Below are 26833 nucleotides of genomic sequence, written 5' to 3' on the forward strand. Positions count from 1 at the left end.
TAACCATTTCTTTAACAGGGCAAAAAAAGGGTGACAGATTCCCTTTAAGCAGTGTGGGAAATGGGGCTATACAAGTTGCTATTTTTTGTGAATCTCAAATGGCATTTCAAAATTTTCAAATTCATGTGAAAACTTGAGTTTCAGTAAATTGGATCCACATTTGATCCTCCGCAGATCAATCCGCTCATCTCTACTTGCCAATTTAATTACAATGACAAAGGAGATCATGTTTGGTGAGCGAGGTCACTTTTATTTGTCAAAGACTGAATGAGAAATATGGTGGAATTGCAATTTTTTTTCACCATTTCTCTCTACTTTTTCATTCATTTTTCAACACATTAGATGGTAAAATGAAGGGTGTCTTTCAAAAATAAAATTCAGAGCAAAAATCAATCACTCATCAGGCTGTATTGATGAAAAATTAAAATGTTATGGCTCGGAATGATAGGAAAAAGGAAAGAAAGCAAAAATAAAAAAATAAATGATCAAGTCTCCAAGGAGTTAAGAGGTCTCACATACAATAGATAACAGGAATATATTACAGAGCAGTAGAGCGGGTATTTCCTGTATCTTCTCGTTCTCTGCACAGGTCATTAGCATGGTCACCTAAGGCTTTTTCTAGTCGGGAGGGAATGGATCTGAAGAAACCTTGTTGAAAATCCGGTGTCATAAATACATAAATGATTGGATTGATGCAACTGTTAAGACAAGCCAGAATGATAATAATAGTGTGTACTATATAATATTGAAAGTCATGCAGTTTATCCCTGCCTGTTAATGGCCAGATATAATATGGAAACCAGCAGATGAAGAAACACAAAATAACAGCGGTGATGATCCTGGAGGATCTCTGAGATCTCTTACCTTTTCTAAGTTTGTAGAAAATGGTGACATAACTGGTGAAGATGGTGAGAAAAGGGAACACAAACATTATCACTAATCTTATCAACTGAATTGACTGATAAAACTGATGGTTATAAAGATTTATTGAAAATGGATAAAAACACCATTCATCTATACCACCTACATAAAATCCATACATAAAAATCACTAAACAAGCCACAATTAAGCTCAGACCCCAAATGATTGCTGCAGTGATTCTCACCAGTTTACAAGTTCTATGAAATTTGGCCCAAAATGGCCACATAACTGATACCCAGCGGTCAATACTCATGGCCGACAGGATAAAAACACTCGCACTCATGTTTAAATTAAACAGAAACATGTTCAAAATGCAATATGCTAAATCTATGAAAAATATATCCCAGTTAGCAATTCTCAGAGGCAGAGAAGCACAGCACAGGAAGTCCGCGATGGCCAGGTTCAGGAACCACACGGCACTGATTGTGTTCTTCATCCTGAATCCGGCAATCCAGATGACTAATCCATTACCGATAATCCCGAGGACAAAAACAATGCTGAATAAGGTAATAACCGTCTTCTGAGTAATTTTATTAAATTGGTTGTAATAATCATCAAGTGACCTGAGAAAACAGGATAGGGTAGATGTTATGAAAATGAGGGATTTGTTTCATATATTTTGACAATGTCTGGTGGGGAGTACATGGTTGATATAAAAGTAGGATCACACTGTGGTGCTAGAGATTGCATCATAATATTCCTCCATTCGAGAACAGAAGGTCACTGAACTCTTTTGTCATTTTGACTTTATTTGCCCAGAAAAACCATAGGAACCTTGTGAAATTATTGTAGGAAAACGTGGGTAGGGTAATAAAACTAATCTGCAATACATAAGACCATACATACATTAATTCAGAGGGATATATAATATCTCGTACCTATATATGTCTTTATTCTAAACTTTAAGAAACTTCAACCACTTTGCACCCAAGCCTGCTTTTATCTTCATGACCAGGCTAAATTGTAAAATTCTGACGAGTGTCACTTTATGTGGTAATAACCCTGGAATGCTTCATGAGATCCCACTGATTCTGAAATAGTTTTTTCATGACATAGTCATGCTAGTCAAAAGCTTCGGCACTCAACTGAAAGTTTGTTAAACAAAATTGAGAATCAGAGGCAAAAAATCCCAAAACATATGTAGTGAAAGGGAAAGGAAAACAACCCTTGTGGATACAGATAATTCCAAAGCAAAGTTTCGGCTTATCTAAGCCTTTGTCAAGCCAAATCCTTATGGAGACATATACTCATTGTTAATATATGGAACAAAATAAATCAAACATATAGGGCATCATATATCACTGGAAGCATTTCTGACTCCCAGGTCACAGCTGTGAACAATTTTGTCTTACGCCACTTTTACAGGCGCACAACAAAACATATAAAAATGAAACCAAGATGCATTTTTCTGGGAAATATGTTAAGGAACATCCTTTTCAGGTTACTGATTTGTATGTAAGGCAAAACAAATAAGCCAAAACAAAAATGTTCCTCCGCCACTTGGGCTATGTTCACAAGTAGCGTTTTTGATGTGTTTTTCAAGTTTAGCATTGCTTTCAACCAAGACAAATGCATTAATTGGGAAATGTCATTTTAACATTTTACAACCATATTTGGCCATGTGGTATGTGACACATCATCAGACACATCCTGTTTCATTTATAAAGGAGGGACTCTAAAAGTCACAAAGTTTTTTTTTTTATAGGGCCAGCAGTCGTCCCTCACTTTTCTTAGAGAGCCATCAGCAGGCTAAGCTTTGTTGTTCCCATGAATAAACAGTGGGTCCCTTATTCTGTTATTGCGTATGCAATGAGTGGCAGGGCTGCCCAAAATTTGGACACACCTCAGCAACCCTTTGAACAGATGTCATGGATGACAACATGGAACCAAAGTTCCCAGTATTCATTTGGTACTCCCATACTGTTTGCTTATGCATTGAGTGCAAGGCCTGCCCTGCACCAAAGGTACACGCACCCCAATAAGCCTTTGAACCCACGTAGTAGATGGCCACATGAAACCAAAATTCGCATTATTATGATTTTTTTCAGTCACAAAAAGTTTGCCCATGAAGTGAATACAAGGCCTGCCCCAAATTTGCACGCCCTCCAATGTGGAGGATGGCCTCTGAAAAATGTTTTCCAAGTTTAAAGGAGCAGGTCTCCTATACTTGTAATACCCATACATCAACATACTGTGTCAACAATTGGGCATAATAAACACCCTTGAAAACAATAACATGGTTTCCTACACACTGGCTGTTGGGAAGGTGCAGGTTTGTAGCAGAAATATGGGGTATGTGTCGGATGAAGTAATCAGGAGAAGGGGCATGTGATGGTGGGAATGGGAATGTACAGGATTAATAACAGGGGGCCCATGGGAGGTATGAGATTCAGGATCCAGCCTACAATTTTTAGTCGCTTACCCACCACCAATTACCGAAATGCGTTTGATGTCTGTCAGAAGATAGCTGTAACAGATGCGCATCTCAAGCTAGGCATAAAAGATGCCAGTGAAAAATTGGTTCCCAAAGACACACGTTTCTGTATAAAGGGTAAAGTGCAAGATGCTTGGGAGATGCTGAATTCTAGAAAGCAGCAGATCAGTGTTGGAGGACAACCAACCAAACTAATGGATGCTCGTGAACAACTAGGTTTAAAGAGGAGTGCACCTGCCATAACTATCAACTCACCAGTGGCACAAGGTTCTTCATCTTCACCCATAAATATTACCCAGACCATCAAAATTTCACAGCCGAAAACTATTTCTTCAGGTGTAATGAACAATGTTAAAGGAATGCGAATAAACATTGTTAACCACGAACCAGGGAAACCACAGATTTCCTCTTTACAAGATATGGATGATGATGGTATTGATGATGACTTGGAATTTTCCCACATCTCCACCAAGAAGATGAAAATCACAGCTGCCAACACTGAGGAAAAAAGGCCGGGAATTTCTGGAAATTCATTTTCTCTTGGGCAAACGTTACCTCTTGCTAAAGTGGTACAGAATGATGCATACAGAGCTCCCATGTCTACTCAGCACAAAACCAATACCTTTATTGCACACAAAGGCTATAACCAATGTGTCATGGACACTTGTCACAAAGGAGGACAGTTCTTCAGTAGGGCCAACTCCAAAAGAGTCTGTCTTTAGTCCTTTAGAAAGCAAAAAAATGCCCATTAATAATTTGCATCCAAGAGTCACAGAGTAAGATTTCATGTAGCTTTTACTTGTATATGGTGCCTTGTAGTTCACCCGCTTGTGGAGTTACGGAGTTGCAGAGGTTGTGTTTATAAAATAGGAAGATACAGTTGGTGAATACAAAAAATACAACAACAGATACCTAGATGGTCAACCAATGAAATTCAATCTTCATTTGAATGGTAGTATGATATCATCAGACGAGTCCATCCTTCAAAGACTAAGTGACACCCCATCAAATAAGGAAGGTGAATCTAGAAGAAACAGAGCTTCCTCCTCCAGTGTTGATTCAAATCCTTTGTTAAGGGGTGAGGTCGGCCACGAGGTCGGCGACCAGAGCGCCAAAGTTGCGTTTCAAAAGATGCTTCCAGCTCCCTTTTTCAGCCAATGATGGAGGACGCACACTGTGGGCAATGCGATCAAATAGGCATCGGTCACCACCATCTTTGAGAAGGGCATGCAAGTGATTGGCTGGCTTTGTGTGGCATTGCAGAGGCGTGAACGCCGACCGCCATCTTACTTATGCCGATCTTAGCATAGGGAGAGCTGCTGCTGATTCTGTAGGGAGAGCGTTAGGCAGGGAAGAAGAACCAAAAAACTGCTTCTGCTGTCAGCGATTTCCACTTACAACACAACACTTTGTGTGCAGTGACAGGGGAGGCTCTATTTTTGTTCATCAGCTCTGTTGGTTATTAGGCTGCCTTATAAGGCTCCCTGATAGCTGCATTGCTGTCTGCACACTGCTGTGCAAACTGCTTTTTTAAAAGCAAAAATACTTTTATTCCTCTTTTCTGCACAGCTACCAAGCGTTCATTTTTCCACCCTTTTGTGTGTGCACTGTGCAGCAGTCATGCTTATTAGGCTGCCTGCATCCATACTTGGACTGAGAGCATCATTGTCAGCGTCCTCAAATCTCTAGTGAGATCCAAAATCTCCCCAATCCTATAGACACCCTCCACCTTGTCATACACCATCCAATTTCAGCCTGTTACATTGAGGTGTAATCTCTCCTGGGCCAGAGACAATAGTTCTGCATCCTCAAATCTATAGTGAGATTCAAAATCTCACCAATCCTATAGACACCCTCCAACTTGTCATTCACCATCCAATTTCAGCCTGCTACATTGAGGTGTAATCTCTACTGGGCCAGAGACAATAGTTCTGCGTCCTCAAATCTATAGTGAGATTCAAAATCTCACCAATCCTATAGACACCCTCCACCTTGTCAATCACCATCCAATTTCAGCCTGTTACATTGAGGTGTAATCTCTACTGGGCCTGAGACAATAGTTCAGCATCTCAAATCTATAATGAGATTCAAATTCTCACCAATAGTAGATACACCTTCTACCTTGTTTTACAGTACCATATAGCTGATGGTATTTTGGGTACATTTTCACAAAAATGAGCAAGTATGGTGGAAGACGCCATGGAAGTGGGCGGGGGTTGCCAGCTGGTCCCGATGGTGGTGGTGGTGTTGCATCTGTTGGTAGTGGCAAAAGCACAATAGCACCTAAGGCAGGAGGTGTTGAGCCTGCGTCATTGTCTGGCTCCACAAGGCCTCGAAGGCTCTCTTTTCTGGAAGTAGTTAAACCACTTTTAAAGCCGGAGCTTCAGGAACAAGTTTTGGCTTACATTGCTGACACAGCCTCCAGCTCTCTCGCCTCCTCTTCTGAAGTTTCAAAAAAATAAAAGCACTGAGTCGTCATTGGAGGCTCCTTGTCTGGAACAACACCTTTCCTTGTGTCCTTCACCCCTACCAAAAGTGAAAGATGTGGCAGGCCACACTACCGATTACTCCATGGAGCTCTTTTCACATACCATGCCTGGGTTAGCAAGTCAAATCGTGAATTCCCCAGTCCAAGTTGAATCTGACATGGAGTGCACTGATGCACAGCCACTGCTAGATTTTTCTGCTGGTACAGTCACTCAGAGCACTACATTGTCCTCGCAGTGCACTGAGGCAGAATCAGACCCTGATGAAACTCAGGTGCCCCTTCCCGCATACTATACCACCTTACACAGTGACACAGAGGAAGGTGCACATGACATTGAAGAGGAGGTGATGGATGACCCAGTTGTTGACCCAGATTGGCATCCATTGGGGGAAGAGGGTGCCGCTGCCAATAGCTCAGAAGAGGAGGAGGATCCGCAGCAGGCAACGAAATCGCAACAGCTGTTATCTGGCAGGACCGTAGCAGTCCAAAAACGTGTTATATAAACCAAAAGAGTTGCAGGACAGCTTGGCCAGACAGTCAAATTAGCACAGCGTGCAAGGTCTCAAAATGTATTCCATAGTAGGAAGAGTGCAGTGTGGCACTTTTTTGAACAAAATCCTAATGATCAGGCAAAACTTATCTGTAAGAAGTGCGCAAAGACCTTTAGCCGAGGGAAAAATCTGAGAAATTTTAATACCAGTTGCATGCTTAGACATTTAACCACCATGCACTTGCGTGGATGTACTACCAAACCTCACGTACCACATGTGCACCTGCTCCGAATGAAGGTAGTCAGCAATGGTACATCGCTTCCTACACTGTAAGCCCACTGGTCAGCACACCACCAGCAGCAAATGTCGAGGGCAAAGCAGTCATGGAATCACAATGGTATTGCTACGAAAGACTGAATCTAGGCCATCAGCAACACCACCAACACCATCACCATCACCAACCCTCTCTCAGTCCGCCATGTCCACCGCTAGTTCCACCATATGCAGCTCTCCAGTCCAGCTCACCCTACCAGAAATTATGAGTAGGACAAGAAAGTACTCATCCTCTCATCCGCGTACACTGGCTTTGAACGCCCTCATTGCCAAACTAATCTCATTAGAGATGATGCCCTATTGGTTGTTTGAAAGCAAAGCTTTCCACGAGCTCATGGCCTACGCAGTACCAAGCTATGACCTACCCAGTTGGCACTTCTTTTCGCAAAAAGCCATCCCAGCCCTCCACGTGCATGTGAAAGACCGCATTGTCCATGCACTCAAGCAATCAGTGAGTGGAAAGGTGCACCTCACAACAGATGCATGGTCCAGTAGGCATGGCCAGGGCCGTTACGTGTCCATCACTGCGCACTGGGTTAATGTGGTGGATGCAGGGTCCACAGGGGACAGCGGCGGTGGGACAGTGCTGCCTAGCCCACAGTATAGTCAACAGTTGGCTGTAGGCGTTCGACCCTCCTCCTACTCCAGAAGCGAAAGCTCGTCCACAGAGCGCAGTCGCACGAGCACTCCATCTGCAGCTGCCAGTGTTGCACACGAGGTGTCCCACTATCGAACAGCTAGTGGTAAGCGTCAGCAGGCTGTGTTGAAGATGATGTGTTTGGGCGACAACAGACACACCGCGGAGGTACTGGCCGACTACTTGCAGCGACAAACTGAGTCATGGCTGAGGCAGGCAAGGTAGTTAGTGATAATGGCCAGAATTTTGTGGCAGCCATAGCCCTTTCAAAACTCAGACACATACCTTGCCTGGCTCACACCTTGAACCTGGTGGTGCAGTGCTTCCTCAAGAATTATCTGGTATTAATAACCCTGCTCCATAAGGTGCGAAGACTGTGCTCGCACATCCGCCGGTCGCCCGTACACTTCAGTCGTATGCAGAAGCTGCAGCGATTGCTCCACCTTCCCAAGCACCGTCTAATTATCGACGTTGCAACAAGGTGGAACTCCACCCTGCACATGGTTCAGAGGCTGTGCGAACAGAGGCAGGCTGTAATTCATTTGTGGGAGGATACACAGGCAGGCTGTTTGCAGGCAGACATGGAGTTGTCTTTTGTGCAGTGGTCGAAGCTGAAAGACCTCTGTAAAGTCCTTCAGTGTTCTGAGGAATGCACACGGCCTGGTAAGCACAGACGACGCCATCATAAGCATGAGCATCCCACTTTGCGTCTGCTCATGCATACTTTGATGCACATTAATGAGCAGGTGTCTGCAGCCAAGGAGGAAGAGGATGAGGGAAGCCTTAATGACAGTCAGCCATTTTCTGGTCAGGGAAGTCTCGCAGACGAGGTGGAGGAAGAAGAGGAGGAGGAGGAGGATGATGGGGATGATTATTTTGGGAAGGAAGATGCTTCTCAGGGGGCAAGAAAAAATGTTGGCATTCCAAGGTCAGGTACAGGATTTGTGCGTGACTGGAGGGATGTGGATTTGCCAGAAAGTGCTCCTCCACCCAGCACTCGCAGTGCATCATTGACACCTGAAACATTGGCCCACATGTCTGATTATGCCTTGCAGATCCTAAAAAGGGACCCCCGCCTTGCCAAAATGATGAACGATGACGTCTACTGGTTGGCCAGCATCCTGGATCCACGCTATAAAGGCAAATTCCAAAACATCATGCCACAGTTGAACCTAGAGCTAGTACTGGCTAACAAACAAGCAACTCTGGTAAACCGTTTGTTTGAGGCATTCCCAGCATACAGCGGTGGTGATGTTTTTCCAACAAGCCTTAGGGGGCAACATGGAAGAGGTGTTCGTGGTGCACACAGCCGAAGTGGCGTTGGACACAGGGGTTTCATGACCATGTTGTGGACTGATTTTTCAAGTACCACTCACACGACTGGTAATACTGCATCGATCGAAAGTGACAGGAGACAGCAGTTGTCAACTATGGTAACAAGCTACTTCTCCTCCTATATCGATGTTCTCCCTCACCTGTCTTTCCCCTTTGACTATTGGGCCAGTAAACTTGACACCTGGCCTGAATTGGCACAATATGCCTTACAGGAGCACGCTTGCCCTGCTGCTAGTGTGTTACCTGAACGAGTCTTCAGTGCTGCTGGATCAATCCTGACAGAAAAAAGGACCCGTCTGTCGACCCAAAATGTTGAGGATCTAACCTTCATTAAAATGAACCATGCATGGGTTTCAAAGGATTTTGTCTCACCCTCCCCTGCTGACACGTAGGTTGCCAGAAAAATGGTTTGCTTTTCTCCTACTCTTCCACGGACTTCTCCAATTACTCCATTTGCAGCTGCTGAATGTCCAACATCAACATATGCCAATTTTTCCACCTCCCTAACTGGGCTGCCTCCCCCCACAAGGCCGGGGTCACCACCTGACGCACGCACCCTTGCGAGTGCCGTTGCCCTGGACGGGTGGGTGGGCACACTGTGTGGCAACGGCACTGGCACAAGGTCCCTCATAGTAGAATCATGTGTCTCTGACGGTGGGGGTGCACACCCGCCGTCAGACACAACGGCGTACTATGACGGGCCCTGTGCCAGTGCTGATGCCAATGAGTGGGACCCCCTGCTTGCTCAGGATCACAGCACTTGCAAAGTTGAAATACTTACCTCTCCCTGCTCCACCACCGTGTCATCTTCCGCGTTTCCTGACCGTGATATTCTGGTCAGAGAGCGCGATGACATCACGTCTGTACGCCCTCTGCCTAAACAGTCCAAGTGCAGTGAGATGGAAGATGGGGACGACGAGGCGTCCAGACTAGTACAGGGATTCCCTAGCGAGGAGACTTATCTAATTGTTTTCAATGTTGGGACAGCTATTTTTGGGGAGCACTATACTCTGGAGAACGATATATGAGGCCCACCATACACTGGAGCATTCCAAAGGTGGACATCAGACACTGGAGTAGCATTTACAGGGCCCATTATACACTGGAGCATTAGAACTGGGGCCCATTATATGTGGAGAATTATTTGGGCCCTTAACACAGTGGAGCTTCATCCATGGGGACAACATATACTGTAGCATTATGTGGAGCAAATCATATACTGTTTCAAACATTATATGGGACCAATGATTCTGTATGGAGAAATATATGGGCCTCATTACTCTGTATAGCGCACTATGCGGTAGCCATAATACTTTATGGAGTAATATACTGTCCGTTTTTGAAGCTATTGGAGAATTTAAAATGGATATCAGTCATGAGATGTAAGAAGTGAAGAATTTTTCATTGTACTATACCGCTATTTCTCTGCCGATCAGAAGATCATGAATTGTGGCATGTGTTAACCCCTTCACCCCCAAGGGTGGTTTGCACGTTCATGACCGGGCCAATTTTTACAATTCTGACCACTGTACCTTTATGAGGTCATAACTCTGGAACGCTTCCATTGATCCCGGTGATTCTGACATAGTTTTCTCGTGACATATTGTACTTCATGTTAGTGGTAAAATTTCATTCAAATAACTTGCGTTTATTTGTGAAAAAAATGGAAATTTGGCAAAAATTTTGAAAATTTCGCAATTTTCCAACTTTGAATTTTTATGCCCTTAAATCACAGAGATACGGCACACAAAAAACTTGATAAGTAACATTTCCCACATGTTTACTTTACATCAGCACAATTTTGGAACCAAAATTTTTTTTTGTTAGGAAGTTATAAGGGTTAAAAGTTGACACCAGCGATTTCTCATTTTTACAACACCATTTTATTTTTAGGACCACATCACATTTGAAGCCACTTTGAGGGATCTATATGATAGAAAATACCCAAAAGTGACACCATTCTAAAAACTGAACCCCTTAAGGTGCTCAAAACCACATTCAAGAAGTTTATTAACCCATTAGGTGCGTCACAGGAATTTTTTTGAATATTTAAAAAGAAATGAACATCTAACTTTTTTTCACAAAAAAAATAATTCAGGTTCAATTTTTTTTATTTTACCAAGGGTAACAGGAGAAATTGGACTGCAAAAGTTATTGTGCAATTTGTCCTGAGTACGCTGATACCTGATTTGTGGGGGGGAATGACTGTTTCGGCGCATGGCAGAGCTCAGAATGGAAGGAGCGCCGTTTGACTTTTTCAATGCAAAATTGGCTGGAATTCAGATCGGACGCCATGTCACGTTTGGAGAGTCCCTGATGTACCTAAACAGTGGAAACCCCCTACAAGTGACCCCATTTTGGAAACTAGACCCCCCAAGGAACTTATCTAGATATGTGGTGAGAACTTTGAACCCACAAGGGCTTTACAGAAGTTTATAACGTACAGCGGTACAATTAAAAAATCATATTTTTTCCACAAAAATGATCTTTTCACCCTCAATTCTTATTTTTCCAAGGGTAACAGGACCCTAAAAGTTATTGTGCAATTTGTCCCGAGTACGCTGATACCCCACATGTGGGGGTAAACCACTATTTGGGCGCATGGCAGAGCTCGGAAGGGAAGCAGCGCCATTTTACGTTTTTGGCTGGAATTGAGATTGGACACCATGTCGCGTTTGGAAAACCCCTGATGTACCAAAACAGTGGAAATCCCCCACAAATGACACCATTTTGGAAACTAGACCCCCTAAGGAACTTATCTAGATGTGTGGTGAGCACTTTGACCCACCCAGTGCTTCACAGAAGTTTATAATGCCCGGGCGTGAAAGTAAATAATTCGTATTTTTTCCACAAACATGATCTTTTAGTCACCATTTTTTTATTTTCCCAAGGGTACCAGGAGAAATTGGACGCCAAAAGTTGTTGTCCAATTTGTCCTGAGTATGCCGATACCCCATATGTGGGAGAAAACTACTGTATGGGCACACGTCGGGGCTCGGAAGGGAAGTAGTGACGTTTTGGAATGCAGACTTTGATGGAATGGTCTGCGGGTGTCATGTTGCCTTTGGAGAGCCCCTAATGTACCTAAACAGTGGAAACCCCCCACAAATGACCCCATTTTGAAAACTAGACCCACTAAGGAACTTATCTAGATGTGAGTTGAGCACTTTGAACCCCCAAGGGCTTCACTGAAGTTTATAATGCCAGGGCATGAAAATAAAAAAAATCGTATTTTTTCCAGAAGCATGATCAATTAGTCCCCAATTTTTTCATTTTCCCAAGGGTAACAGGTTAAATTGGACCCCCAAAAGTTGTTGTCCAATTTGGCCTGAGTACGCTGACACCCCATATGTGGGAGAAAACTACTGTATGGACACACGTCGGGGCTCGGAAGGGAAGCAGTGACGTTTTGGAATGCAGACTTTGATGAAATGGTCTGCGGGTGTCATGTGCGTTTGGAGAGCCCCTGATGTACCTAAACTATTGAAACTCCCCACAAGTGACCCCATTTTGGACACTAGACCCCCCACGGAACTTATTTAGATGTGTGGTGAGCACTTTGAACCCCCAAGTGCTTCACAGAAGTTTATAACACTCGGACGTGAAAATAAAAAAATCATTTTTTTCCACAAAAATGATATTTTTGCCCCCAATTTTTTATTTTCCTAAGGTAACAGGAGAAATTGGACCCCAAAAATTGTTTTGCAATTTGTCCTGAGTAGGCTGATACCCTACATGTGGGGGTAAAACACTGTTTGGGCGCATGGCAGAGCTTGGAAGGGAAGGAGCACCATTTGACTTTTTCAACTCAGAATTGGCTGGAATTGAGATCAGACGCCATGTTGCATTTGGAGAGCCCCTGATGTGCCCAATCAGTGGAAACCCCCAATTATATCTCCAACCCTAACCCCAACACACCCCTAACCCTAATCTGAGCCCTAACCCTAGCCCTAACCCTAGCCCTAACCCTAACCCTAAGGCTGTGTGCACACGCTGCGGATTTTGCTGCGGTTCTGCAGCAGTTTTGGCTGCTGCGGACCCGCAGCAGTTTCTGCTACGGTGTACAGTACCATGATTCCCTATGGGAATCAAAAACCGCAGTGCAGACGGTGCGGAATTTTCCGCGCGGATTATCTGCGGTTTTCAATCCGCAGAAAGAATTGACATGTCAATTCTTTCTGCGGATTCTCCTGCGGTTTGCCATCTCCTCTATTGAGGAGATGAAAAACCGCAGGACAAAACCGCAGAGCAATCCGCAGGTAAAACCGCAGGTCTTTTGACCTGCGGATTTTACAAAATCCGCGCGGATGAATCTGCACCTAATCTGCAGCGTGTGCACACAGCCTTACCCTAACGGGAAAATGGAGATAAATACTTTTATTTAGTTTTATTATTTTTCCCTAACTAAGGGGGTGATAACGGGGGGTTTGACTTACTATTTATGGCGGTTTTTATGTTTGGCGGCTGTCACACGCTAAAAGACGCTTTTTATTGTAAAATAGTTTTTGCATCACCACATTTTGAGAGCTATAATTTTTCCGTATTTTGACCCACTGAGTCATGTGAGGTCTTATTTTTTGCGGGACGAGTTGACGTTTTTATTGGCACCATTTTCGGGCACGTGACATTTTTTGATCGCTTTTTATTCCTATTTTTGGGACGCAGAAAGAACAAAAACCAGCGTTTCATGAATTTCTTTTGGGGGGTGCGTTTACACCGTTCCGCGTGCGGTAAAATTGATAAAGCGGTTTTATTCTTCGGGTCAGTACGGTTACAGCGATACCTCATTTAGGTCGTTTTTTTATGTTTTTGTCGGTTTTATGCAATGAAAACTATTTTATATAAAAAATAATTATTTTTGCATCGCTTTATTCTGCGAGCTATAACTTTTATTTTTTCGCTGATGATGCTGTGTAGTGGCTCGTTTTTTGCGGGATAAGATGACGTTTTCAGCGGTACCATGGATATTTATATGCGTCTTTTTGATCGCGTGTTATTACACTTTTTGTTTGGCGGTATGATATTAAATCATTATTTTTTGCTTCGTTTTTTATTTTTATTTTTTAAGGGGTTAGCTAAAAGGGTTAACTAATGGGACAGTTTTATAGGGCGGGTCATTATGGACGCGGCGATACCTAATATGTGTACTTTTATTGTTTTTTTTTTTATTATTTCCAAAAAATGGATTTATTGAGGGAATATTTTTTTTTTTTTCCTAATTTATTTGGCGATTTTTTTAAATTTATTTTTACATTTTTTTTTATTTTTTTTTTACTTTATTACATAGTCCCAGGTGGGACATCACTGTCCTGTGACAGATCGCTGATCTGTCACATCACAGATCAGCAATCTGTCACAGGCATTGAAGAAGACTTCCTCTTGCCTGTGCTTTGCAGGCACTGAGGAAGCCAGCTTCCTCAGGTCCCCGAAGGTCCCCGTTGCCATCTTGGATCTGGGGGCCTGGAGGATAGGAGCCCCCCGCAGCAGCGCTGCACATTGCGCTGCCGTGGGGGGCTCAGGGAAGCACGGAGGGAGCCCCCTCCCTGCCGATGCTTCCCTTTAACTCCCGGTACACCGCGATCATGTTTGATCACGGTGTGCAAGGGGTTAACGTGTCGGGGGCGGTCCGTGACCGCCCCTGACACAGTGCCGGGTGTCAGCTGTGATAATCAGCTGACACCCGGCCGCGATCAGCGGCGCTCACCACGTGGGCGCCGCTGATCGCGGTAGACGTACTATCCTGTCCACGGTCATACGGGCCCAGGTACCGTGGACGGGATAGTACGTCGGATGTCAGGAAGGGGTTAAAGAAGCCCATTGACACTCTTTGGCCCTGGGCCCACGAAAATCAGGAGCCAGCCCTACCCCCCCCACACAACTTTAGCCAAATAGTTAGGCATTGAAAACTGGGGATTATTTGGCTAAAGTTGTGGGGGGGGGGTAGGGCTGGCTCCTGATTTTCGTGGGCCCAGGGCCAAAGAGTGTCAATGGGCTTCTTTAACCCCTTCCTGACATCCGACGTACTATCCCGTCCACGGTACCTGGGCCCGTATGACCGTGGACGGGATAGTACGTCGGATGTCAGGAAGGGGTTAAAGAAGCCCATTGACACTCTTTGGCCCTGGGCCCACGAAAATCAGGAGCCAGCCCTACCCCCCCCCCACAACTTTAGCCAAATAACCCCCAGTTTTCAATGCCTAACTATTATTATAAAGTAAATTAAGGTTGACAAGCTTAAGTAATAAGAATTGATGTTTTTGGCATTAAAATGGGCACTGTAGGTGTGTTTCCTGTCCTCCACTCACTGTCGACTATTCTTCCCCATTGACTTGCATTGGGTTTCGTGTTTCAGTCGGCCTTCGGCTTTTCACAATAATCGTTGGACCAGACTTTTGAGAAAGTCAGGTTTCATGAAACCCGACTCGACCCGAAAAAAGGCAAAGTCGCTCATCTCTACATATGAATATATATATAAGAATGAAACCTAGAAGTTTATGTGAACGCTTTGTTGGATACTAGAATTATGTTGCTTTAAGATATTTCTGATTCTCTAAGACTCATTTCTGTACCTTGAGATTTACTGATGTTAACAAGGACTTTAGAAAGTTGTATAATCCACCTAGTTTCATCAAAACTAGGTTAGGCTAGAAGCAATAATCATTTGCGTAATGATTATATAGTAGCAAAGATAATAATATGGAACATGTGAGATCAATAGTAATTTGTGATATCAATAGTAAATTGTGATAATCATTAATTTGGAAAAAAAAATGATGTTTTATACTAAGGCAGCTCGATTTTTGCTATAAAAGGTTGTACACTTCTGGAAATAAATCAGAAATCATTTGAGAGACAATTGCTTGCATTTGTGTCCTGATTTCTCCGGCTGTAAAACCTCACATTCAATTTGGAAGCAGACAATTAAGATGAGAACACACACATTCTGTGTGCCATAGCACCTCCAGCTGAAGTTGATCCTGATACTATCTTAAAAGCATTCTTTAAATCCACAGGGTCATCAGCAGTCATCCAACCAACTGTATTTTACTAATATTATTATTCATTTTTATAACGCTGTTTATCCCATGGCGCTTTACATGTGAAAAGGGGCAAATATAGACATGTACAATAAACATGAGCAATACAAGACACACAAGTTCAGAAGGAGAGAGGACCCTGCCCGCAAGAGCTCACAGTCTACAGCATTTAAGATTAAGCTATGATGAGACCAACACAATTTGGAGACTGTAATAAGAGATATTCCCAAGTCACATACGGGCCAAGAGACTCCTTAAAGAAAAACATTAATTTTGCTTCTTGTGTTTTGTTTAGCGCAGGTAGTTGATGTTTGAAGGAGTCTGGAATCAGACATTGGACAATTAATCCTGTTTGCAGCATTGTAGTACAGTTCACCTTTCTTGTGGGACAGTTGGATTATTGCCTCAAGAATTTCCATTTTACCCTTGCTCTAGTATTCTGGTCCAGCACAATTATGGTTTAACTGTTGTCAAGGGAGGTTAAATGTTGAATAACTTGTTTAAACTTGTTCAATAATCTGTTTCTGCTTAAAAGATAAACTTTGTTGTTTTGTAGTTTCTGGATTCCTGCAAATAGATATGAAGACCTTCATATTCCAGTAAATGGGGGGGGGGGGGGATTACTAAGTGTCCACCGACTGTGTTTTAGACAATTCATTTTTTATGCCTAACTAATGTTTCACACTGTGAAAATTTTATCCAGAACTCTACAATCGTAAGCAATATTTATTGCCCTGTGGCTGAAGCATGTTGTGATATCTGTGATCTGAATGCAGAGAAATGGTGAAGGGAAGTAGATCACGCTAATAGTGATCTAAATACTGAGATGTGTACAGAGGAAGGCTGGGAGAACACAGATTGTGGTTTTCTATCAACTTCTGCATTTAGAAATTTGTCTTTAATGCTGGTAGTAAAAATAAATCTCTAGTGTAGGCAGGGCGCAGTGCCATACCACGACTATCTATTTGCTCTTCCTGTACAACCATATAATTGTTTTTTAAAATTGATATTTATTTGGACTCCTCACTGGGAGGGGGGTACAAGAAACAATAGGTGAACTCTGCTGCTGACACTAAAAACACCCCTATGAAAAAAATAACATGGCTATTGCATCAAGGAACACGTTCACCCTGGTGATTTACTGGTGGTGTCTGAAGAGACATGGAGGATGACCTCCTATAAATTCCTTTCCCAATTTAAAGGAGCGAGTCTCCTATACTTGTAATGCCCATACACTAAGTGTATGGGCTGAGAAACATTTCACCCTGGATGGTACGCATCAACCTACTGTGTCAACAATTTTTTTTATGGGCATCATAAACACCTTTGAAAAAAATAGCATGGCTGTTGCATCACGGAATGCATTCACCCTGGTGATCTAGTGGTGGTGGATGATGAGGATGAGGAGGAGGACCCTAACTGCAAATAGCCAAAATCAGGAAGCGTATAGCCATGTGTGGGTGTGAAAAGGTGCATGGGAATATACTGTACCTTCCAAAAAAATGACACTGGATTTGAGGTTATGTTTCGCTGCTATCATGCGGTGGTGTAATAGAGAAGTCTGGCCCAATTCAGCCCTTGTTAATTTTTATGTAAACCGAATCAAAAGAAAGACCCGAATTTTTGGTCAAAAAATGTAAAAATTAAATAAAATATATAAATAATAAAAAAGTCATAAAACAGATATAAGATTAAAATACCTTTATTGAGTAATAGTAATACAAATATATATAAAAAAGATGTGTGCTCAAAAGAATTTTATATACACCTATATAGGTTAATAAAGCACAGCGTTCCCCATTAATAAACAACTATATTTTATCCCTCTATACATTGGCTCCTTAAAGGAGTGACATAGAATATACGGAGCCCATATAGGCTCAAACAAGTGTCTGTGCATAGAACCATGTGGTGATGCAAAATAATCAACAAAGAGAGGAACCAATGTGATGGTATAAAGTGCAAAAAATGCAAAATCCAAAAATAAAAAGGTGAGTGTGGGGGAAAGGAGGGAAGAATAGAGGGTATATACCTTAGAGGAACGCTGCTGGATGAGCTACACAGGCCCGACGTACGTTTCGGAATGAATCCTCCTTTCCCCCACACTCACCTTTTTATTTTTGGATTTTGCATTTTTTGCACTTTATACCATCACATTGGTTCCTCTCTTTGTTGATTATTTTGCATCACCACATGGTTCTATGCACAGACACTTGTTTGAGCCTATATGGGCTCCGTATATTCTATGTCACTCCTTTAAGGAGCCAATGTATAGAGGGATAAAATATAGTTGTTTATTAATGGGGAACGCTGTGCTTTATTAACCTATATAGGTGTATATAAAATTCTTTTGAGCACACATCTTTTTTATATATATTTGTATTACTATTACTCAATAAAGGTATTTTAATCTTATATCTGTTTTATGACTTTTTTATTATTTATATATTTTATTTAATTTTTACATTTTTTGACCAAAAATTCGGGTCTTTCTTTTGATTCGGTTTACATATCTTTTCTCGAATGGTCTACCATTCTTCCAGTGGCACACACTTATACACGTTGAAAAAGGTATATTAATGGAATTATAACCATTTTATTATTTATTGTTATATAAAAAATTTTTTTTTTTTTTTTTTTTTCTTCTTCACGTGTTTTTTGTGGTATTGCTTCAAAATCAGGTTAATTTGAGTTATCTTGTTAATTTTTTATAAGAGTCAGCCTATAAGTATTTTCAGTTGACAGGTGGATGCGCTTATCAGTTATAATTCTACCAGTGGCACTAAAACCACGCTATGACAAAATGATAGTGGCAGGCTAGACCAAGACCTCCAAGGCGTAGAGAACCAGTTGATGCCATGCATCCTGCTTTAAGACCCAATAATTAAAAGGCACAGAGGAATCTTGGAGGACGTTGGTACGGTCAGAAACGCACTCCCTCAACATCTTCCCAAACTTTACACTCTTTGTGAGAGTACTCTGCACCTCAGGGCCACTGCAATGGGAGGGTCTGAGAAAAGTCTCCCTGAAATTTGCCCATGTTCCCATGTTTCTGTTGGGTTTTAGTTGTGTCTCTCTCACCTGTACTCCTTGGTGACTTCTGCAGCCAGCGTTTTCAGATGGGAATTTTTTAATAATTCCGCAACAAGGGCCTTCTGGTACTGCACCATTTTAGTACATCTGTCTTCCTCTGGAAGAAGAGATTGAAAGATCTCCTTGTAGCGTGAGTCTACAAGTGTCACCAACCAGTAATGACTGTCACCCAAAATTTGGAGAATAAGAGGGTCACTGGAAAGGCAGCATAACCTAAACTCAGCAATGTGTGCCAGACTGTTAACAGGCAAGACTTCTGTGTCCTCAGCAGTAGGACTCTGACCATGCTCTCCTCCTCCTCCTTCCCCCAGACGGTATGACAGTTGTGCTTGTAGTACCGTCTAGAGTGAATGAAAGTAGCTCCTGTTCTTCCTCCTTCTCCTCTTCCTTATTATCACCCAGTCCACATTGGGATGAGATAAGGCTGGGTTGTGTGTAATCACACTGTATGGTTCCTTGCTCCGTCTCATCAATCTCCACCTGCAATGCATACTCTTTGATTGATTGTGAGCAGAGAGCATTTCAGAACACAGAGAAGTGGGCTGGTGACGCTAATTATGGCACCATCGCCGCTCACCATCTTGGTGGAGCCCTCAAATGACACAATTTTTAGCCCACAGATAGGGCTAAAAATGTTCACCTACAAAATGGCTTCCTCTTCTCAAGATGTCTGACCACCAACTGCTACTTCAAATTTAAAACTCTCCCAGGACTTGGCTACTCCCCCTTCTACATTACTGTAGAGTTGCAGTCATTGGCTGACTGCAATGAGGCATTTTTCCAGAACCTTCTGCATATTAAAACAGAGCTGGGTCAACTGATCAAGCCAGGGAGTAGAAGAATAAGTCTTTTTGTGCTGCATTTCAGCAGGTCTCACAATGTATTTAAAATGCACAGCCCATTTATATGAAAACACAATATATATATATATATATATATATACACAGTATCCCATAGAAATGGCCACATTGTGGGATACCACAGTAGCACACAGCAAAATCAATTTAATGAAGGCCTCAAATGCCACAATTTGTAGCCCACAGATAGATGAGACGTGTGACAGAGATACCACGCTATAAAATATGTGGCCTGTTTTTTTATAGCAAAACAGTGTCACTAACTAGACTAACACAGAGCAAAAATAGCTCAATGTACGCCTGAAATGCCACTATTTTTAGCCTACAGATAGCTGAGTCGTGTGATGGAGATACCACACTGTAAAATATATGGCCTGCATTTTTATATTTTTACAGCAAAATAGTGTCACAATCTAGGGTAGCACACAGAAAGAACAGTTCAATCTAGGCCTGAAATGCCACAATTTGTAGCCCACAAATAGATGAGGTGTGTAACGGAGATACCACACTGTAAAATATGTGATCTGTATTTTTATTTTTTACAGGAAAATAGTTTCAAAAACTAGAGTAACACACAGCAAAAACAGTTGAATGGAGGCCTCAAATGCCACAATTTGTAGCCCACAGATAGATGAGGTGTGTGACGGAGATACCAGTCTGTAAAATATGTGGCCTGTATTTTTATTTTTTTACAGTAAAACAGTGTCACTAATTAGGGTAGCACACAGCAAAAACATTTTCAATGTAGGCCTGATATGCCACAATTTGTAGCCCACAGATAGATAAGGCATATGACGGAGATAACACACTTTCAAATATCTGGCCTGTATATTTTTTGGCCAGTAAAATTGTGTCAATAAGTAGGCTAAGACATAACAAAAACAATTCTATGGAGACCTGAAATGGAACAATTTTAAACGTAATGATATGCGATCCATGTGGCGGACAAAACCCCATGGAAAATATCTACCCTGTAGTTACAGTGCCTTGCAAAAGAATTTGGCTCCCTGGAACTTTTCAACCTTTTCCCACATATCATGCTTCAAACATAAAGATACCAAATGTACATTTTTGGTGAAGAATCAACAACAAGTGGAACACAATTATGAAGTTGAACGAAATTTATTGGTTATTTTAAACTTTTGAGGAAATTCAAAAACTGAAAAGTAGGGCATGCAATATTATTCGGCCCCTTTTAATTTCAGTTCAGAAAACTCACTCCAAAAGTTCATTGTGGATCTCTGACTGATCTAATGTTGTCTTAAATGACTAATGATGATAAATATAATCTACCTGTGTGTAATCAAGTCTCCGTATAAATGCACCTGCTCTGTGATAGTCTCAGGGTTTTATTTGAAGCACAGAGAGCATCATGAAGACCAAGGAACACAACAGGCAGGCCCATGATACTGTTGTGGAGAAGTTTAAAGCCGGATTTGGATACAAAATGATTTCCAAAACTTTAAACATCCCAAGGAGCACTGTGAAAGCGATCATATTAAAATGGAAGGAGTAACATACCACTGCAAATCTACCAAGACCCGGCCATCCCTCTAAACTTTCATCTCAAACAAGGAGAAGACTGATCAAAGATGCAGCCAAGAGGCCCATGATCACTCTGGATGAACTGCAGAGATCTACAGCTGAGGTGGGACAGTCTGTCCATAGGACAACAGTCAGTTGTACACTGCACAAATCTGGCCTTTATGGAAGAGTGGCAAGAAGAAAGCCATTTCTAAAAGATATCCATAAAAAGTGTTGTTTAAAGTTTGCAACAAGCCACCAGGGAGGCACACCAAACATGTGGAAGAAGGTGCTCTAGTCAGATGAAACCAAAATCGAACTTTTTGGCAACAATGGCAAACGATATGTTTGGCGTAAAGGCAACACATCTCATCACCCTGAACACATCATCCCCACTGTCAAACATGGTGGTGGCAGCATCATGGTTTGGGCCTGCTTTTCTTCAGCAGTGACAGGGAAGATGGATAAAATTGATGGGAAGATGGATGGAGCAAATACAGGACCATTCTTGAAGAAAACCTGTTGGAGTCTGCAAAAGACATGAGACTGCGACGGAAATTTGTTTTCCAACAAGACAATGATCCCAAACAAAGCAAAATCTACAATGGATCGCTTCACAAATAAATGTATCCAGGTGTTAGAATGGCCATGTCAAAGTACAGACCTGAATCCAATCGAGAATCTGTGGAAAGAGCTGAAAACTGCTGTTCACAAACGATCTCCATCAAACCTCACTGAGCTCGAGCTGTTTGCTAAGGAAGAATGGGCAAGAATTTCAGTCTCTCGATGTACAAAACTGATAGAGACATACCCCAAGTGACTTGCAGCTGTAATCACAGCAAAAGGTGGCACAACAAAGTATTAAGTTAAAGGGGCCAAATAATATTGCACGCCCCACTTTTCAGTTTTTGAATTTCCACAAAAATGTAAATTAACCAATAAATTTCGTTCAACATCACAATTGTGTTCCACTTGTTGGTGATTTTTCACCAAAAATTTACATTTGGTATCTTTATGTTTGAAGCCCGATATGTAGGAAAAGGTTGAAAAGTTCCAGGGAGCCGAATACTTTCGCAACGCACTGCAAAATATTGTTTTGGCAACTAAATATTCTTTTGGCAGCAAAATGGTGTAAAAAAAATTGTATAAGACACTCCAAAAAATTTTTACAGTACCACAAAAATGGCAGAATTTTCTGCTCACTCAGATGTTTCACTAGTAGTGTTGAGCATTCAGATACTGCAAATATCGGGTATTGGCCGATATTTGCTGTATCGGAATTCCGATACTGAGTACCGATATTTTTTTCAATATCGGATACCCGAATTGGAAGTCCCCATAATGCAATGAGCCACTGTTATGGCTGTGATTGGCTGCTGAAATGATGTCATCATGAAGCGCAGTCTGTGCGCATCATGATGCGCGGTCTGTGCCGACTGCGGGGGGTCTGTACGGGGCTGCCGGGGGCCTGTGCCGACTGTCGGGGGTCTGTACGGGCCTGTGTCGGCTGCCGGGGGTCTGTACGGGCCTGTGCCGGCTGCCGGGGGTCTGTACGGGCCTGCCGGGGGCCTGTGCCGGCTGTCGGGGGTCTGTACGGGCCTGTGCCGGCTGCCGGTGGTCAGTACGGGCTTGTGCCGGCTGCCGGGGGTCTGTACGGGCCTGCCGGGGGCCTGTGCCAGCTGTCGGGGGTCTGTACGGGCCTGTGCTGGCTGCCTGTCGTCTGTACGGGCCTGCCGGGGGCCTGTGCTGGCTGTCGGGTGTCTGTACGGGCCTGTGCTGGCTGCCGTGGGTCTGTACCGGCCTGTGCCGGCTACCGGGGGTCTGTACGGGCCTGCCGGGGGCCTGTGCCGGCTGTCGGGGGTCTGTGCGGGCCTGTCGGCGGTCTTGTGTATGTGCATGCATCGTCCGATGGGACTACAAGTCCCACCGGGCGATGCCTGCTACAATGACAGTGATTGACACATTAGCCAATGATGGGACAGTAGTAGTCCCATCATCCGGCTAATGTGTTGAATGTAAAAAAAAAAGAAAAAACATTCATACAACATATATATATATATATATATATATATATATATATATATATATATATATATATATATATATATATACACACACACATTCATACAACATACATACTACATATATACAGCATTCATACAACATACATACATTACATACATACTACATATATACAACATTCACAAAACATGCATACATACTACATACTTCATACATACATACAACATTCATACAACATACATACATACTACATATATACAACATACATACTACATATATACTACATACATACAACATACATACAACATTCATGCAACATACATACATACTACATACATACTTCATATATACTACATTCGTACAACATACATACAACTTACATACATACTACATTCATACAACATACTACATACATTTATATACTACATTCATACAACATACATACATGCATACTACATACATACAACATGCTACAGACATACTACATACATACAACATACAACACACATACTACATACAATATATTCATGCAATACATACATGCTACATATATAGTACATTCATACAACATACATAGTACATACTACATACTATATACATACAACATGCTACAGACATACAACATACATACAGCATACATACTACATACATACGATTTCAGCTGCAAGTCGCTTGGGGTATGTCTCAGTTTTGTACATTGAGAGACTGAAATTCTTGCCCATTCTTCCTTGGCAAGCAGCTAGAGCTCAGTGAGGTTTGATGGAGATCATTTGTGAACAGCAGTTTTCAGCTCTTTCCACAGATTCTCGATTGGAATGAGGTCTGGACTTTGACTTTTAGAGATGAGCGACTTTGCCTTTTTTGGGGTCGAGTCGGGTTTACTGAAACCCGACTTTCGCAAAAGTTGGGTCGAACGAAATCAGCTGACTATAGGGAAATGTCGGAGGCCGACTGAAACACGAAACCCAATGCAAGTCAATGGGGAAGCAAAGTTGGCAGGGAGTAAACACACCTACAGTGCCCATTTTAATGCCAAAAACATCAATTCTTATTACTGAAGCTTGTCAACCTTAATTTACCTCCTAATAATAGTTACGAATTGAAAACTTGGGGTTATTTGGCTAGAGTTGTGGGGGGGTAGGGCTGGCTCCAGGTTTTCGTGTGCCCTGGGCCAAAGAGTGTCAGTGCGCCCCTTTAACACATACCACAACTCATAATGCTCCGATATGCCACAGAAATATAGGTATAGTACAATGACAAATACTTCACTGCTTACATGACATGACTGATCTATTTTAAATTGTACAATAGCTCAAAAATGCGCCATACAGAATAATGAGCCCCATATATTTCTCCATACAGAATAATTAGTCACATATAATGTTCCATACAGTATATGATGAGCTCCACATAATGCTACAGTATATGATGGTCCCTGTGGACGATGCTCCAGTGTGTTATGGGCCCAAATAATGCTCCATATATAATGGGCCCCATTTGTAATGCTCCAGTGTATAATGGGCCCCTTAGGCTACTCTCACACATCAGTTTTTTGCCGTCAGGCAGGATCCGGCTATTTTTTAGAAAAAACGGATCCGGCGTAAATTTTGGACAACTGTAGAAACGGATCCATTTTTCTGCCAGATCCGTCTAGCAGGTTATATCTGTTTTCTGGGGGCTGGTCAATTGGATCTGAGCATGCGCAGACTTACAAAAAATGGATCCGGTGGCTGGATCCGTCTTTTTCTGGATCAGGCGCATTCCGGCACCCGTAGACTTTCATTGTGGCAAAGAGCCGGAAGCGTCGGATCCGGCGCTTACGGCTTTGTCGCCAGAGACAAAAATCGTTACAGTAGCCATTTTTTCCAGATGCCGGAATGAGACAGATACCCAGATCTGGCAAAAAACGGATGAACCGCAATACCATCCGGTGCGATCCGGCGCTAATACAAGTCAATGGGGAAAAGCCGGATCCGGTTTTACAAAAAAAAGCCGGATCTCGCCTGGCGGCGCAAAACGGATGTGTGAAAGAGGCCTTAGATGCTGCTCCAGTGTCTGATCTGCCCCATTTAGACTGAGTTCACACGTTGCATTTTTTTCGCGTTTCCGCGGCGGTTTTAACCGCGCGATTTTGCCGCGAAAAATAAGCATCCCATGCATTCCTATGGGATTCCGCAATGCTGTGCTAATGCTGCGGTTTTTACCACGGCGGAATCGCTTCGCGGTAAAAACCGCAGCATGCTCATTAATTTGCGGAATCGCGGCGATCCCGCACCCATAGGAATGCATTGTTCCGCTTATTTCCCGCATGTGGCTGTGCACACCATGCGGAAAGTAAGCAGAACATTTGCGGATGGTACCCATGGTCCGGAGGAGAGGAGACTGTCCTCCGGGCTGTGGGTACCATATCCCTGTAAAAAATAGAATTTAAAATAAAAAATATTGTTATTCTCACCCTCCGACGTCCCACGCAGCCTTCCCGCTTCTCTTCACGCTCTGGTCCCAGTAGTCCTTTGCGAAAATGCTCGCGATGACGTCCGTTCTCGCGGGATCGCGAAGTCTGGCGGTCATCCGCGAGACGTCTGACGTCATCGCGAGCATTTTCGCAAAGGATTACTGGGAACGGATGCGCGGGACGTCGGAGGGTGAGAACAACACCATTTTTTTTTTTTACATTCTATCTTTTACTATTGATGCTGCATAGGCGGCCTCAGTAGTAAAAAGTTGGTCACACTCGTCAAACACTATGTTTGATGAGTGTGACCAACCTGTCAATCAGTTCTCCAAGCGATGCTACAGATCGCTTGGAAAACGCTAGCATTTTGCAAGCTAATTACGCTTGCAAAATGCTAGTTTTTCCGCGGGAAAATCGCGGGAATTTAAAATGCGATTTTCCCGCGGACTGGAATTCCGGAATTCTCGCGGTAATTTCCGCGAGAGTTCCGGTACGTGTGCACTTAGCCTTACAATGCTCCAGTACATGATGGGCCTCATGGATGATGCTCCAGTGTATGATGGGCGCTAATAATGCTCCATATATAATGGGCCCCATTTGTAATGCTCCAATGTATAATGGGCCCCTTAGATGCTGCTCCAGTGTCTGATATGCCCCATTTACAAAGCTCCAGTATCTGATGGACCCTATTTTTAATTAACCCAGGCATGGTATGTGAAAAGAGCGCCATGGAAAAATCTGAAGTGTGTGCTGCCACATCCTTCACTTTTGGTGTGGGTGAAGGACACAAGGAAAGGGGTTACTCCTGACCAGAAGCCTGCAGTTACGACTCAGTGCTTGCATTTTTTACAACTTCAGAAAAGGAGGCGATAGAGCTGGAGGCTGTTTCAGCAATGTAAGCCACAAACATTTCCTGATGCTCCGGCTTTTAAAGCAGTCTATCTACTCCCAGAAAAGGGAGCCTTACAGACCTTCCATAGCTACACCATGACGCAGGCTCAACACCTCCTGCCTTAGCTGCTATTGTGGTTTTGGCACTGCCAGCAGATGCACCACCACCACTATCATCAGTACCATGTGGCCCCCCACGCCCACATCCGCTTTATCTCTTCCAGCATACTTCTTCATGTTTTGGAAAATGGACCCAAAATACCAGCAGATATATGGTACTGTATCAGAAGCGTACAGACGTATACAGTCTATGGA

At 42.9% G+C, this 26833-nt stretch overlaps 1 protein-coding gene and 1 pseudogene across 1 annotated transcript in view; one reads left to right on the forward strand and one right to left on the reverse strand.

Annotated features, from left to right (window-relative positions):
* Nucleotides 1-453: 453 nt before the first annotated feature.
* Nucleotides 454-26833, reverse strand: part of LOC141084901 (formyl peptide receptor 2-like) — a 45702-nt gene continuing 19322 nt past the window's right edge. Inside the window, exon 2 of the mRNA XM_073569853.1 lies at nucleotides 454-1484. Coding sequence (XP_073425954.1) covers nucleotides 539-1484 — 946 coding nt within the window. The 3' untranslated portion in view covers nucleotides 454-538. The remainder of the gene's footprint in view (nucleotides 1485-26833) is intronic.
* On the forward strand, nucleotides 3209-15690 carry LOC141085667 (polymerase delta-interacting protein 3 pseudogene; annotated as a pseudogene).

Source organism: Dendrobates tinctorius, unplaced genomic scaffold (assembly GCF_039654945.1).
Source record: "Dendrobates tinctorius isolate UK_male_01 unplaced genomic scaffold, ASM3965494v1 ptg000028l, whole genome shotgun sequence".
NCBI lineage: Eukaryota > Metazoa > Chordata > Amphibia > Anura > Dendrobatidae > Dendrobates > Dendrobates tinctorius.